At 37.2% G+C, this 15,323-nt stretch overlaps 1 protein-coding gene across 25 annotated transcripts in view; it reads left to right on the top strand.

The window, feature by feature from the left end:
- Positions 1-15,323, top strand: part of EFCAB5 (EF-hand calcium binding domain 5) — a 193,714-nt gene that overhangs the window by 34,248 nt on the left and 144,143 nt on the right. For all 25 annotated transcript variants that reach the window (XM_058704035.1, XM_058704052.1, XM_058704040.1 and 22 more), the window contains one exon: positions 534-618. In XM_058704035.1, the coding sequence (XP_058560018.1) occupies positions 534-618 (85 nt within the window). The remainder of the gene's footprint in view (positions 1-533; positions 619-15,323) is intronic.

Genomic DNA, 15,323 nt, shown 5'->3' on the forward strand with positions numbered 1-15,323 from the left:
ATTCACCATTAAGTTCAATAATATGAGTCTTAAAAATATTGTTATCGTTCTTTTAACATTACATCAACATGAGTACAAAAAGTGATTTTTCCACCATTTATTCATGAAACTAACCTTTAATTTCAATTAAGATGAAATATTTTTCTTTCTACCACAAACATAGAAGATGATTCTAATAGTAGAAGAAAACAGTAGCATTTTCAAAAGTCCACTTTCATCTTGCAGTGGTTCAAATATTGTTTCTAGAAAGTATTGTATAATTTGAAGATTAATGTACATCTGAAATAATATTCTTTGCATATCACTTTGTTAGCCATAGAAAGATGGGATGACATGTTGAACCAATGTATTTTATCTTATCAATGCAGTAAGCAGTCTTTGCTTCTAATGCACAGCATTAAATCCTAGAAAAATCAAACATATGTCTGGTAACTCCTATAAGTCATTTATCTGCATTCTTTAATTGGGAGGGTTGATGCAACTTTGAAGAAAAGTAACTCATTTTACAATTGGGATTTCTTTTCTCTTTTCAGAGTTCACAGAGCATACCAAGCAGCTCTGCATTAGACAACAGCAGCAATGTGCCAGAAACAGCAACAGATGAAATCAAATCCCAAGGTATAGAACTAGCCTTTCCCCTACACAATGGAATTTAAAACAATTGTGTTTTCTCTGCATTCCTTAAGATTTTGCCTTAAAAAAATATAGTCTCAGGTATTTTAAACACAATTTGGGAAATAGTTTAAAATGTATTCCCTTCATCATCTATTAATATTTTTGAAGCAACTTGATGACTATTCATCCTGTGCTTAAAGAGAAAATTTAGCTGAGATCCGACTGGTACATAGCAGGCAACCCATTAATGAAAACATTAAATGAAGAACGCAAATGATTTGGCCTGCTTATTGTTTTTTGTTTGTTTGTTTGTTCGTTTGTTTCTCCTTTTTACCTCTGTACTTGACCACACATTTATTGTGTTTGATTTCTAGCCCCATCCTTAACCCATATCCCACGTAATTATGCATCTTGGAAGTGTATCAGATCAAAGACAAAACACAAGTGGGAAAGACAGTCATCCCTTTCACTGCAGTTCTTCAAACTTTAGATACTTAGTGAAATCCTGTACCAAAAAAATTCTTTACAATATTTGAAATTTAACAATTTTAATTAATTGAAATGTGCTTCTGTTCAGTTTCAAGTATTAAGTGTTAAGTATGTGCTAGGCAATGCTAGGCCAAGTTACCATAATAATTATTTAAAGCATTTTCTAAAGTATAAATTGTTATATGGGTGCTACTTACCGCTTTTAGGTACTTACTTTTCTCCAAAGGGTTTTCTGTCTCTTAAACCAATTAAAAGCAGTTATTTACTATTTCTTCTTATCAACACACATTATAATACATACACATTAAGAACCAAATTTTCCAACACTTACTCTGTTTTTATTATAAACTTGTACTATTTTCATAGCTTCACTAACTTTTAAAAAGTTTCTCAGAAAGTCCCTCTCCACCTGCCTGTCCATCCACCCCAATTTCTTGATTTTACTTCTTCCTCACTCCCACCCTCCATCACCATTGCTGCATACATATACTTTGCCTTTCCCTTAATCATTTCAGCCATGTTTTTTTAAAGTTTATTTATTTATTTTTAGTAATCTCTAACACTCAAGGTGGGGCTCAAATTTACAACCCCATGATCAAGAGTCACATACTCTTCTGACTGAGCCAGCCAGGTGCTCCTCAGCCAGGTTTTTAAATGAACTCTTTCATTTTAAATATGCCAAACAGAATTGGGATCTTGGTAATTTGTTATAAATTTAATTAGATGTTCACTTTAATCAGTTTGTGGCCAAATTTGCACATACAACACTCACGCATGCATTCCATCATGTAATTTATTACCTCTCTAGAAAACGTATCAATCAAGAGTTTGTGTTATTTCTTGTTCCTGTATTTTCAATTTCTGTTATAGCTTTTCAGTTTGTGCTATAGGGAATTGTGTTTTGTTTAAATCTGTACATCCCAGTATGTGTTATATACTGAAAACATTGCAGTTGCTTATTACAATATCAGTTGCAAGGCAATGTACTTATTTATTTGGTGACCAGGCACTATTAAGCCTAATATTCTAAATCTCCCTTTGTAAATGTGTGTGTGTGTGTGTGTGTGTGTGCGTGTGAGAAGTGGGAAGAGGAACTGTTAATGCAATTTCAATATATCAAAGGAAGTGTCTTTATTCTTGTTATATATTTTCAAAATTAAAATGATGTTATCTTGTCAGGCAGCTCTCAGAACGCACTCAAGTATGTATCTTTGCAAAGAAAATATTGTGTTTAAATGTACCATGAAAATTCCTCATTTCTTTACCCTAGTCATCATACATTTCAGGGTATGAACTTAACTTGCATTTTGAGAAATCTTTTTTTGAAAATGTGTTTGCTCGGGGCACCTGGCTGGCTCAGTCAGTGGAACATGTGACTCTTGATCTTGCAGTTATGAGTTTAAGCACCATGTCGGGTGTAGAGGTTACTTAAAAATAAAATAGTAAAAGAAAAGAAAGAAAATATATTTTCTCAACTCTGTTCTTATTTCACAGCCCTAAGATTAACAATTTTGTAGGAAAATACATTTTCCTATAGTTATTGAATCCTAATTCCAATAGTATTTAATAGTGGTTCTTTTCCTCCTTGTTTCTTTATAATCATTCTTCCTTATGTACAAATGTTAAGAATCAAGCCAGGTGGAAAAAAAAATCAAGCCAGCTGAGTTTAAGACAGGACCTATATTTAAGGAGAACATCACACATGTAGTTGAGTAGCCCTGCTGGGTCAATTTGCACCAGTTTAATCAGCTGACAGTCCTACTAATGTTATAAGCCCTCTTGTGAAGAAAGAATCTGCTAAAGCTTATAATGTGGATTATAATTCATTCCTATATATGTCCTTAAATAGGGTGGTACTGAGGCCATGCCCAGCAGGGGGCCATGAACTAAGTGCTGGAAATGGTAAAAGTCACTTTGAAGGCTGGGCCTTTCAAAATATGAACAAGGAATTCTTTTATGTCCCTACTTATTTAGTTGAAAGCATTTATGCCCAAAGTACCTGAATAAGTCTTTGCATGTTAGAAGGTAGATTAATACAGGGTTGAAGGTATACATGTCGAGGAAGAATGTGAAAGGCTCTTAATGCTATGAAGAGTTTAGGAAGATAATCCTGAAAAAGAATTCCAGGGCTTAGCATAGTTCCTGGCACAAAGTGAGACATCTATAAATATTTATTAGAGTGAATGTATAAATGAATCAGTCAGTCTGTGAAAGGGTTAGGAATGTCCACGCATAGACCTGCTAAAAAACCCTATACCTGTTTGAAACTATATTCAACTGAACCTCAGAATTAATTTGCCCTTGGGGCAGTTGGGGCTGTAATTTATGAACCTTGAATTCAGAGGTCGCTCAATCAAAAGGGAACTGCAGTTAGGCTTGCTTAGATCCTGATTTATTAACCCTGCTATTGCTGTGCCTCCTCTTTTCTTGGTTTTATGGCTCTAAGAGAGAAGTGTTTGACTAGAGTTGTAACCAAACACACATCTTCTATTCTACATATCAGTGCAAACACTAGGATTATTGCTTAGCAACCTATAATAGCCGAACACACTAGAGAAGCACTAGCAGTCTGCAGCAAGATGCAGAATGTCCTAATTCATGTGTGAGTGTACAAATGAGCCGTGGCAGATGGGTAGATATCAAGTTGCTGTACATCTGTAGCAGTATCTTTAAAACAGGAGAGGATCCTCTTTGGGTTATGTCCGAGAGAGAAAAAGCAAAGAGAGTAACATTAGAATCTGCAGGTTTTAAAAGTTTTTTTAAATTATTTTTTCAATTTACTTCAATTTTATTTCAATTATTATTTATTTATTTATTTATTTATTTATTTATTTATTTATTTATTTTGAGAGAGAGAGAGACAGAGAGAATGAGAGAGGGAGGGGCAGAGAGAGAAGGAGAGAGAGAATCACAAGCAGGCTCCGCACTGTCAGCTTGAAGCCTGATGTGGGGCTCAAACTCATGAACCGTGAGATCATGACCTGAGCCAAAACCAAGAATTGGATGCTTAACTGAGTAGCCCAGGCATCCCTAAAAATTTGTTTAAATATTTATTTATTTTTGACAGAGTGTGAGCGGGGGAGGGGCTGAGAGGGAGAGAGATACAGAATCTGAACCAGGCTCCACGCTGTTTGCTGTCAGCACAGAACCTGACATGGGGCTTGAACCCACAAACGATGAGATCGTGACCTGAGCCAAAGTCGGACCCTTAACTGACTGAGCCACCCAGGTGCCCCAGAACCTGTAGACTTTAAAGAATTGCTCTCTTTCACACTTAGTAAGCATTGTACCCAACCAGAGTGTAAACATCCCTTCACACTCGAAAAAGTGGTTAATTTGTTTGCAAATCCAACTGAGAGATTAGGGAGAGCATTATACTACCCTCCTCACTTCCCCCATATTGGATAAAAGAATTAGCCAAAGAGCAAATCAAAAATTGGGAGGAGGTTCATAAATACTATTTACTATTGGACATAAGACATTCTTCAGATGAAATGTTGGCTTTTCAAGAGTTTCTTTATAGACTACTTATTTTTTTCCTGGGAAGAAAGATGGATACTATCTAGCTAGGTAGGATTTAAAAGTATTCTTCAGAGTATTCTCAATTAAGCTAGAGGAAATTTTAAATAAATTAATTAAACGAATTTGAAATATTTGTGGATAGCTCCCCACCGAAAATGAGAATGAATAAATACATTGCAATAGTCATATAATGAAATACTATGAAGCAGTGAAAAATGAAGTTCATTACAAGTGTATCAAAAAACAAACAAACAACAACAACAAAAACCTAGGAATAAACCTAACCAAAGAGGTGTAAGACCTGTACTCTGAAAACTTTAAAACGCTGATGAAAGAAATTGAAGATGATACAAAGAAATAGAAAGACATTCCATGCTCAGGGAGTGGAAGAACAAATATTGTTAAAATGTCTATATTACCCAAAGCAATCTACACATTCAATACAATCACTACCAAAATACCAACAGCATTTTTCACAGAAGTGGAACAAACAATCCTAAAATTTGTATGGAACCACAAAGGACTCCAAATAGCCAAAGAAATCTTGAAAAAGAAAAGCAAAGCTAGAGGCATCACAATTCTAGACTTCAAGTTATATTACAAAATTGTAGCAATCAAAACAAAAATGGATACATAGATCAATGGAACAGAATAGAATATCCAGAAATAAACAATTAAATGGTAAATTAATCTCCAATAAAGCAGGAAAGAATATCCAATGGGAAAAAGTCTCCAGCAAATGGTGTTGGGAAAACTGGACACCAATATGCAAAAGAATGAAGCTGGACCATGTTTTTACACCATACACAAAAATAAACTCAAAATGGATTAAAGACCTAAATGTGGGACCAGAAACCATAAAAATCCTAGAAGAGAGCACAGGCAGTATTTTCTCTGACATTGGCTATAGCAACTTTTTTCTAGATAGATGCCCTGAGGCAAAGGAAACAAAAGCAAAAATAAACTATTAGGACTATAAAAAAAAAAAAAAAAAAAAAAAAAAACACAAAACTTCTGCATTGTGAAGGAAATTATCCATAAAACTAAAAGGCAACCTATGGAATGGGAGAAGATATTTGCAAATGACATACCCAATAAAGGGTTCATATCCAAAATATAAGAAGAACTTATAAAACTCAACACCCCAAAACTAAATAATCCAATTAAAAAATGGTCAGAAGACATGAACAGACATCTCTCCAAAGAAGACATCCAGATGGCCAACAGACACATGAAAAGATGCTCAACATCACTCATCATCAGGGAAATGCAAATTAAAACTACAATAAGATACCACCTCACACCTGTCAGAATGGCTAAAATTAACAACACAGAAAACAACAGGTATTGGCGAGGATATGGAGAAAAGGGAACCTGTGTGCACTGTTGGTGGGAATGCAAACTGGTGCAACCACTGTAGAAAGCAGCATGGAGGTTCCTCAAAAAGTTAAAGAAGAATTACCCTATGATTTAGCAATAGCAGTGCTGGGTATTTACCCTGAATAAAAAAACAATGATTCAAAGGGATACATGAACGTGTGCATCATTATTTACAGCACCCAAACTATGGAAGCAGCCTAAGTGTCCGTCGACAGATGAATGGATAAATAAGATGTGTTATCAGTATACAACGAAATATTCTTCAGTGGTAAAAAATAATGAAATCTTTCCATTTGCAACAACATGGATGGAACTAGAGTGTATTATTATAATACTTATTAATATAAGGGGATATAATAAGTGAATACTGTATTTCACTTATTAGTGACAGAAGCCAGAGGAAGAGAAATACATATGATTTCACTCATGAGGAATTTAAGAAACAAAACAGATGAGGAAAGGGTGGGATGATGGGGTTAAACAGGTGATGGAGATTAAGGAGTGCACTTGCCATGATGAGCACCAGGTGATGTATGGAATAATTGAATCACTATATTGTACACCTAAAACTAATGTAACACTGTATGTTAACTAACTGGAATTAAAATAAAAACTTAAAAAAAATCAATGAACTAGAGCTGCACTGAATGATGAATTTCCGGATGAATTTACAAACATAATATTAAGTATTAAAAGGTTGCAGAAAACACATGGTATGAAATAATTTTTATAAGGTTTAAAAACAAGAAGAACAATATTATATTGTTTAGATACAATATAAACAATTGCAGAGAAATGATAAACATGAAATTCAGAATAGAGTTTCTATCAAAGTAGGGGGATATGGGAGGCTTTAATATTTAGGTAATTTTTTTCTTTTTCTTTTTTTAGGTAATTTTTTTCTTAAGCTAAGAGCAGATATATGGCTATTTATTATATCATTATACTTATAGGTCTTAAATATTTAATATTAAGATTAAAAAAACACTGCTCTATGTTATGGAGGTTCTGGTCTCTTGCCTTTTATTGCACTACTAATATTTATTGAGAGTTATTAATGGTTGAGGCATGAATCAGTAACTACTTTCTGATTATCTTAAAAATAATGAGTATAAAAATAATTTTCATATTTATTTCTTCTTTTCTCCTGCATCAAAAACAAAAGACTTTAACAATAAATGGCCCTGATCCTATTGTGGTTCAGCTGGACACTAATATTCTTTTCCAGCACACAGAAGCAAACTGACTAGTGGATAATGTTTGAAAAGGCCTGAAATAACTTCATCTCCATGACCATGTCAGAAAAAAACTTAAGATTCCCATTAACTTTTTCATTCCAGTTACCTCGGCATCCATAAACAAAACAAAACAAAACAAAACAAAACAAAAACCAAACAAACCATCTGATAGCTTATTGTTCAGAGCCTGAGCTAGCTAGGTCCTGGGAACCCAGAGCCCAGCTAGCCAGTTAATGCTAGGAAAAAGTCATACAATTCTATGTCCTGACACCAATAAAGATATAGTCTTCCATCTCAGATGGACATTCTGTATTACTTGGAAATCCATTTAGGTGTTTGTTTTCTGCTCCTTTCCACTTCCACAAAAATTATTTCAAACTTTTATCATGCACAAACCTATGATCCCACCATTTGTTGGTTTTAGCAATATTTATTTTATTCCACAAAAAAATAGAGGCTATTAGAGGGAATGTCCTCAGTATAGTGTAGGAAACACCTCATCCAAATTTACTATATATTCTTGATCTCAATCTCTCATATCTCCTCAGACCCTAAGGACCATTATCTAATCTCCCATCTGTAGCTTCTGTTTTCCTTTCTACATTGGCTCCTTTCTTTCACTCTCTCTATATAGTCAAGACTATCCCACCTTTAAAGAAAATCCTTCTCTTCACAGTCCGATTCCTTGAAATAATTGTCCACTTGTTTAGTCTACACTTCACCCCCAAGTCCCTCCTCAACCCACTGAAGTCCTGGTTCCATTCTTATCACAGAAATTGCCCTCTCTAAGGTCAGTGAAGAACAACTGGATGCTAAATCCAATGTATACTTTCTACTTCTTTTCTTTTTTTTTTTTTAATTTTTTTTAATGTTTATTTATTTTTGAGACAGAGAGAGAGACAGAGCATGAACGGGGGAGGGGCAGAGGGAGAGGGAGACACAGAATCGAAAGCAGGCTCCAGGCTCTGAGCCATCAGCCCAGAGCCTGACGCGGGGCTCGAACTCACGGACCGCGAGATCATGACCTGAGCTGAAGTCGGATGCTTAACTGACTGAGCCACCCAGGCGCCCCTCTACTTCTTTTCTTTAAATGTTTATTTATCTGTCTTGAGAGAGAGAGAAAGAGAGAGCAGGGGTGAAGCAGCAGAAAGAGAGGAGGGAGAGAATCCCAAGCAGGCTCTGCAATGTCAGTGCAGAGCCCGACGGAGGGCTCGAACTCACCAACTGCGAGAGCATGACCTGAGCCTAAATCAAGAGTTGGTCGCTCAACCAACTGAGCCACCCAGGCACCCCAGTATATTTTCTACTTCTTATATCATTTGATTTTTCTGCAGTATTTGACACTGTTGACCACTTCCTCTACAGTGATAATTTTTTTTGTCTGTCCAATGTCTCTTTGGGAAACTATCATCCTGTCCTTCTTAATCCCTTTGGCTTAGATGGGGCTGACTCCACCCCTTTATTTCCAGGGATAGGTGGTAATCCAAACCTGATCAATCAGAATACTTACTACCCCTTCAATGCTGTGGATGGTTCAGAAATAGGCATATAATTTATACCAAGTAAAACTTTTCCCAGATTTTTAATACTGGAATTCTAATGGCAGATTTTTTAAGTCAATGATTATAAAGATTATGTAAATCTAAAGCTGCTGTTGATCATTTTTAACAACATGTGAGGACAACCTGCCTAAAAATTAATTCAGTAGAGCAAATTAGAAATTAGAAGTGGATTTCAGCTATGCCTGAGAATAGTCATATTCCTGGATTTTCCAGCTATAGAAGCTAATACATTCCATTTTTAATTTATGTAAGATGGATTTCTATTGCTTGAAATTGAAAGGGTCTTTAATAATACATCCTTTTGGGGGCACCCGGGTGGCTCAATCAGTTAAGAGTCCAACTCTTGATCTCAGCTCAGGTCTAGGATAGAGGGAGGATGGCAGCATAGGAGGACGCTGGGCTCACCGCGTGTCCTGTTGATCTCAGCTCAGGTCTTGATCTCAGCGTCATTAGTTCAAGCCCCACATTGGTCTCCATGCTGGGCATGAAGCCTACTTAAATTAAAAACAAAACAAAACAAAACAATATTTAGTAATACATCCTTCTTGAAACTCTTCTTATGGCTCCTGCAATTTTAACCTATCCTATTTTTCTCCCACTCTCAGACTTTCAGACTCCTGTATAAGTGTTCCTTTTCCACCTTAAAAATGTTGCATAAGATTCCTTTCTTGGTCCTCTTCTCACTCTAGACATTCTCTCTGTGTGAGCTCATCCAATAATAATAATAAGTATAGATTTTTTAGTATATATAATTTCATATATGTACATAATTTTCTCGTTGTGACTATCCTGCAAAGTATAATTATTGTTTCCATTTCACAGAAGTAGAAACTGAGTGTAAATTGAGTAATTTGTTCTAAATCACAGGGCTAGGAAATGTTAGAGGTAGAATTTGAAACTGGTATCTCTGATTCCAATGCCCATAATATTTTTAAACACATTTATTCATTTATCAAGTATTTGAGTTCTTAGTATGTTTCTGACACTGTTCTAACCACTAGGAGATCAGTAGTAACCAACACAGAGTCCTTGCATTAATATGTTTTAATTTCTAACGTGTGTTAGAAACAGATTATTTTCCTAAAAAAATCCATGGTTTTAGCTAGTGCAATAAGGCAAATAAAGTTATAAAGATTGTAAAGAATAAAGTGGAAATATCTCTTTTTTTGCAGATGACATAATTGAATAAGGCAATTGATATAAATTTAGCAAGGTTTCTACATACAAAGTCAATACACAACACACACAAAAAACAATTATGAGTGTTTTACTTATCTTGATTCTTAGCTTATTGGGGATGGTAACTGGGACCCATTGTCTGCTCCTGTTGCCAGCACCTTTTACTGATAGCCACCATGCATGAGTGCATCTCCATCCACATTGACCAGACTGGTGTCCAGATTGGCAATGCCTGCTGGGAGCTCTATCGCCTGAAACATGGCATTCAACCCGATGGCCAGATGCCAAGTGACAAGACCATTGGGGGAGAAGATGACTCCTTCATCACCTTCTTCAGTGAGACAGGTGCTGGCAAGCATGTGCCCAGGATGATGTATGTAGACTGGAACCCACAGTCATTGATGAAGTTCACACTGGCACCTACTGCCAGCTCTTCCACCCTGAGCAACTCATCACAGGCAAGGAAGATGCTGCCAATAACTGCCTGAGGTCACTACACCACTGGCAAACAGATCATTGGCCTTGCCTTGGACCAAATTCAGAAACTGGCTGGCCAGTGCACAGGTCTTCAAGGCTTCTTGGTTTTCCACAGCTTTGGAGGTGGTACTTGTCTGGGTTCACCTCCATACTGATGGAATGTCTCTCTGTCGATTATGACAAGAATTCTAAGCTGGAGTTCTCCATTTACCCAGTCCCCCCAGGTTTCCACAGATGCAATTGAGCCCTACAACTGTATCCTTACTACCCGTACCACCCTGGAGCATTCTGACTGTGCATTCATGGTAGACATCAAGGACATCTATGACATCTGTCACCCAACCTACACTAACCTTAACCACCTTATTAGCCAGATTGGTCTTCCATCACTGCTTCCCTCAGATTTTATGGAGCCATGAATGCTAATCTAACAGAATTCCAGACCAACCTGGTGCCTTATCTCTGTACCCACTTCCCTCTGGCCACATATGCCCCTGTCATCTCTGCTGAGATATCCTACCATGAACAGCTTTCTGTAGCAGAGATCACCAAGGCATGCTCTGAGCCAGCCAACCAGATGGTGAAATGTGACCCTCCCCATGGCAAATATATGGCTTGCTGCCTATGATTGCCCAAGATGTCAATGCTGCCATTGCCACCATCAAGACTAAGTGTAGCATCCAGCTTGTGGATTGGTGCTCCACTGGCTTCAAAGTTGGTATTCATTACCAGCCTCCCACTATGGTACCTGGTGGAGACCTGGCTAAAGTACAGTGACCTTTATGCATGCTGAACACCACAGCCTTTGCTAAAACCGGGGCTCACCTGAACCACAAGTTTGACCTAATGTCAAGAATGCCTTGTTTACTGATATGTGGGTGAGGGTTTGGAGGAAGGAGAGTTTTCTGAGGCCCATGAAGACATGGGTGCACTCTTGAGAAAGATTATGAGAAAGTTGGTGTGGATTCTTCTTTTTTTTTTCTAAGTAAGCTTCATGCCTAGCACAGAGCCCAATATGGGGCTTGAATTCACGACCTTGAGATCAAGACGAGCTGAGATCAAGAGTCAGATGTTTAATAATCTGAACCATCCAGGTGCCCTGGTTGGTGTGGATTTTTTTGAAGGAGAAGGTAAAGAAGAAGGAGAGGAAAGCTAATTACCATTCCTTTCAGTCCCATAACATGTCACACTCAGAACTTTAGATTCAACATTCACTGACAAGCATTAAAGGTTTCTGGTTAGATTGTCTTCACTTTTCACTGTGATCATGTCTTACTTTTCTATGTGTACCTGTGAGATTTTTCCATCATGTCTCAAAGTAAAGGCTTTAAGAAAGAAAACAAAGGGGTTCCTGGGTGGCCCAGGTGGTTAAGTGTCCAACTCTGGATTTTGGCTCAGGTCATGATTTCACAGTCATGAGATCAAGCCCCGTGTCGGGCTTCATGCAGGGCATAGAGCCTGCTTAAGATTGTCTCTCTCCCTCTCTCTCTGCCCCTCCCCCACCTGCACACATGCACATGCTTGCTCTCTCTCTCAAAAAAAAAAGTGTATTTCTATATATATTAGCAACAAATAATTAGAAAATAAAAACTTTTAAATACCATTTTAATAGCATCAGAAACATTAACTATCTAGAAGTAAATCTAACCAAAAATGAGCAAAACCTCTATACTGAAACTATTAAGCTTTGCCAAAAGAAATTAACGATGTTCAAATAAATGAATATACACACCTTACTCATGAATTACAAGATTTAATACATATTGTTAAGATAGTAGTTATCCCTCAATTGGCCTCTAAATTCAATGTGATTCTAATCAAAATTTCTGCAGGGCTCTCTGTATATGTCTGTATGTGTATAAATTGACAAGTTGATTCTAAAATGTATGTGGAAATGCAGAAGATCCAGAAAAGCCAAGGAAATCTTGAAGAACAAAGTGGAAGGATTTATAACAGCAAATATCAAGATTTGTAAGACAATTACAAAAATTAGGATGGCATGATAATGGCATAAGGATGGACAAGCCAGTAGAACAGAATAGTCCAATTGAAAGTCCTGTATTGAAAACAGGTGTTCTCAATAACGATGCCAAATGGAAAACATGTATTTTGAGTCCTACCTTACCTGACACACAAAAATAAATTCTACATGTATTTTATATCTAAATGTGAGTGATAAAACAATAAATCATTTTAGAAAAATACATTGGAGAATATTCTTATGACTTGGGAGTAGGCAAAGATTTCTTAAGCAAAATGCAAAAAATACCAATGATAAAAAAAATTCAGAAGTAGAAATTAAAATTAAGAACTCCTGTTCATCGTAAAACACCATTAAGAGAGTGAAAAGGCAAGCAAGGTATGAGAAAAGTTATTTACAATACCTTTGTTCATCAAAGGTTTTCATCTGACTATATAGAAAACTCCTACAAATCAATAAGACAGACAACCCAACAGAAAAGTGGACAATAGCTATAAACAGATACTTCATTTAAGAGAACATTCAAATAGCCTATAGATAGAGGAAAATGTGTTCCAGTTTATGATTTACCAGGAAAATGCAGATTAAAATCACAAGATAAAATTATGTGTTCAGCAGAATAACTTAAAAAACAGACAATGCCAAATGTTGGCAAAGATATGGAATACAGGAATTTTCGTACATTGCTGTTGGGAATCTAAACTGGTACAATTTCAGAAAACTGTTTGGCACTATTTATAAAGCTGAATGTACCCCATGATCAGCATTTATACTCCTAGAGAAGTGAATCTATATGTCTACTAAATGACATGTAGAGAATGATTATGGCAACTTTTTGTTCTAGTCGAATATGGAAACTATTAAAATGTCCATCATTAGTAGAATGAATTTAAAAATTATGGTATATTCATACAGTAAAATACATGCATCAACAAATAACAACTACTGCTATGCAATATGGATGGATAAAAGTGGTTAAAGGGCACTTTAAAAGTGGTTATTGGGCAAAGGAGAGGAGTTAAGATGACAGAGCAGCATGGAGACCCTGAGCTTGTCTTATCCCTGAAGTGCAGCCAGATCAGCACCAAACCATTTTGAACACCTAGGAAATTGATCTGAGGATTAACACAACAATATACATAACTTGAGCCACAGAACTCAGCAGGTATGCGGTGAGGAGAGGTAAACTGGGGGAGACAAAGGCCGAGGAAGGTAAGGAGCTGTTTTTGCGGAGAGAGGACAGAGAAAGAGAAAGGGGAGAGTGCACCCGTAGGGATAGCACAAGAAAAGCACTTCCCTGAAAGTAGCTGGAGAGAAAGAGAGAGAAAGAGTGAAAACACTCACAGGGGACTGAACAGGAAATCTGTCTGCAAAACCAATGCTGGGAAGAAAGGAGAGGGTTTCAGTACCACCTGGATTCTATAAACAGTGGAGCACAGAGTCTGAAGGTTCGGAGCTCAGTGCCTGGTGGTGCTCTGGTGAGGAACTAGGGCAAATCCCCAGGAGCAGGCAGTGTGGTCTGAGGGGTCCACATGCCACATGGAGAGAAGTGGTCCCCCTGCTTGGAGTACATTTGGTAGAGGCCACACGGCCTCCCCACAGGCAAAGGTCCAGCAGACCCTGGAGAACAGCCACATTTGCTGGTATTGGGACAAAGACGGCAGAGTGTGGTGAAGCCTGGTACTGGCTGTGTGCTGTTATCTGCCATAATCTCTGAAACTCTGCTACTGTGTGATTACATGAAAGTTTTCTGGGAGCAAACCCAGCCATTACTCAGTGATACACTCCCCCAAAGAGTTGGCTCATGTCCAAGCCAACTTGGACATGAGGTCTCCCCTGTCTCAGAGACAGGGGTCTCTGAAGTGTGGGGTTTTGAAACACTTCCCCATCTGAAATAAAACTCTGGAGGGAGGTGTCGCCTGGAAGGTGGACAGTTTGGACATGGACAAAGTAGAGGTGGGGAATGGATGGAGGCCTGAGAGAAGGAGGGGTGCACCGGTTGGTGAGAGCGAGAAGTTCCTGCTCCAAAACTAGAGGGCAGGGTGAAGCCATTTCCACCTCTACTGCAGGCACACTCATGCACACCACACTGATCCACCCGGTAAGCTAAGCAGCACCACCTAGGGGAGAATGGAGCCATTACACCAAGCCCCTCTCAACTGCGCCCTCTAAGCACACTCCCCACAAGACCCAACACAAGTCACTTCACCTGCTTAGTGTACGGAATATAGAGGGCTTCATAGTTTAAGTTCTAGGCAAAACTGGGTGTAACTTTACTTGGGTTTCATTAGTTTGCTGGTTCAGTTATTTGTTCGTTTTCTTTGCTTCTGTTTTTGCTTAAATTATTTTCTTTTTTTCTTTCTTTCTCTTATATACATGAAGGGAAATTTTTATTTTTATTTTTTACTTTATTTTTATTTAAAAATTTTTTAAATTCCATTTCATTTTCTTTATTTCATTATATAATTTTTTTAATTTGTAAATTTTTTCTTACTTTTATTTTATTTTTTCTTTTCCTTCCTTTTTTTCTCTATTCTATCAAGCATCTTTCAACAAGCAGACCAAAATACACCTAGGATCTAGCTTCCTTTATTTGATTTTTTGTTTTGTTTTTTATTTTTTAATTTTAATTTTTAATTTTAATTTTTTTCTTCCTCCAAAATGACAAAATGAAGGAAATCACCCCACAGACAGAACAAGAAGAAATGACAGCCAGGGGCTTAATCAACACAAATATAAGCAAGATATCTGAACTAGAATTGAGAACCACTAGCTGGGGTTGAAAACTAGAATTGAGAACCACTAGCTGGGGTTGAAAAAAGAATAGAATCCCTTTCTGTGGAGATAAAAGAAATAAACCATAGTCAGAATGAAATTAAA

The sequence above is a fragment of the Neofelis nebulosa genome, chromosome 16 (genome assembly GCF_028018385.1).
Source record: "Neofelis nebulosa isolate mNeoNeb1 chromosome 16, mNeoNeb1.pri, whole genome shotgun sequence".
Lineage (NCBI taxonomy): Eukaryota > Metazoa > Chordata > Mammalia > Carnivora > Felidae > Neofelis > Neofelis nebulosa.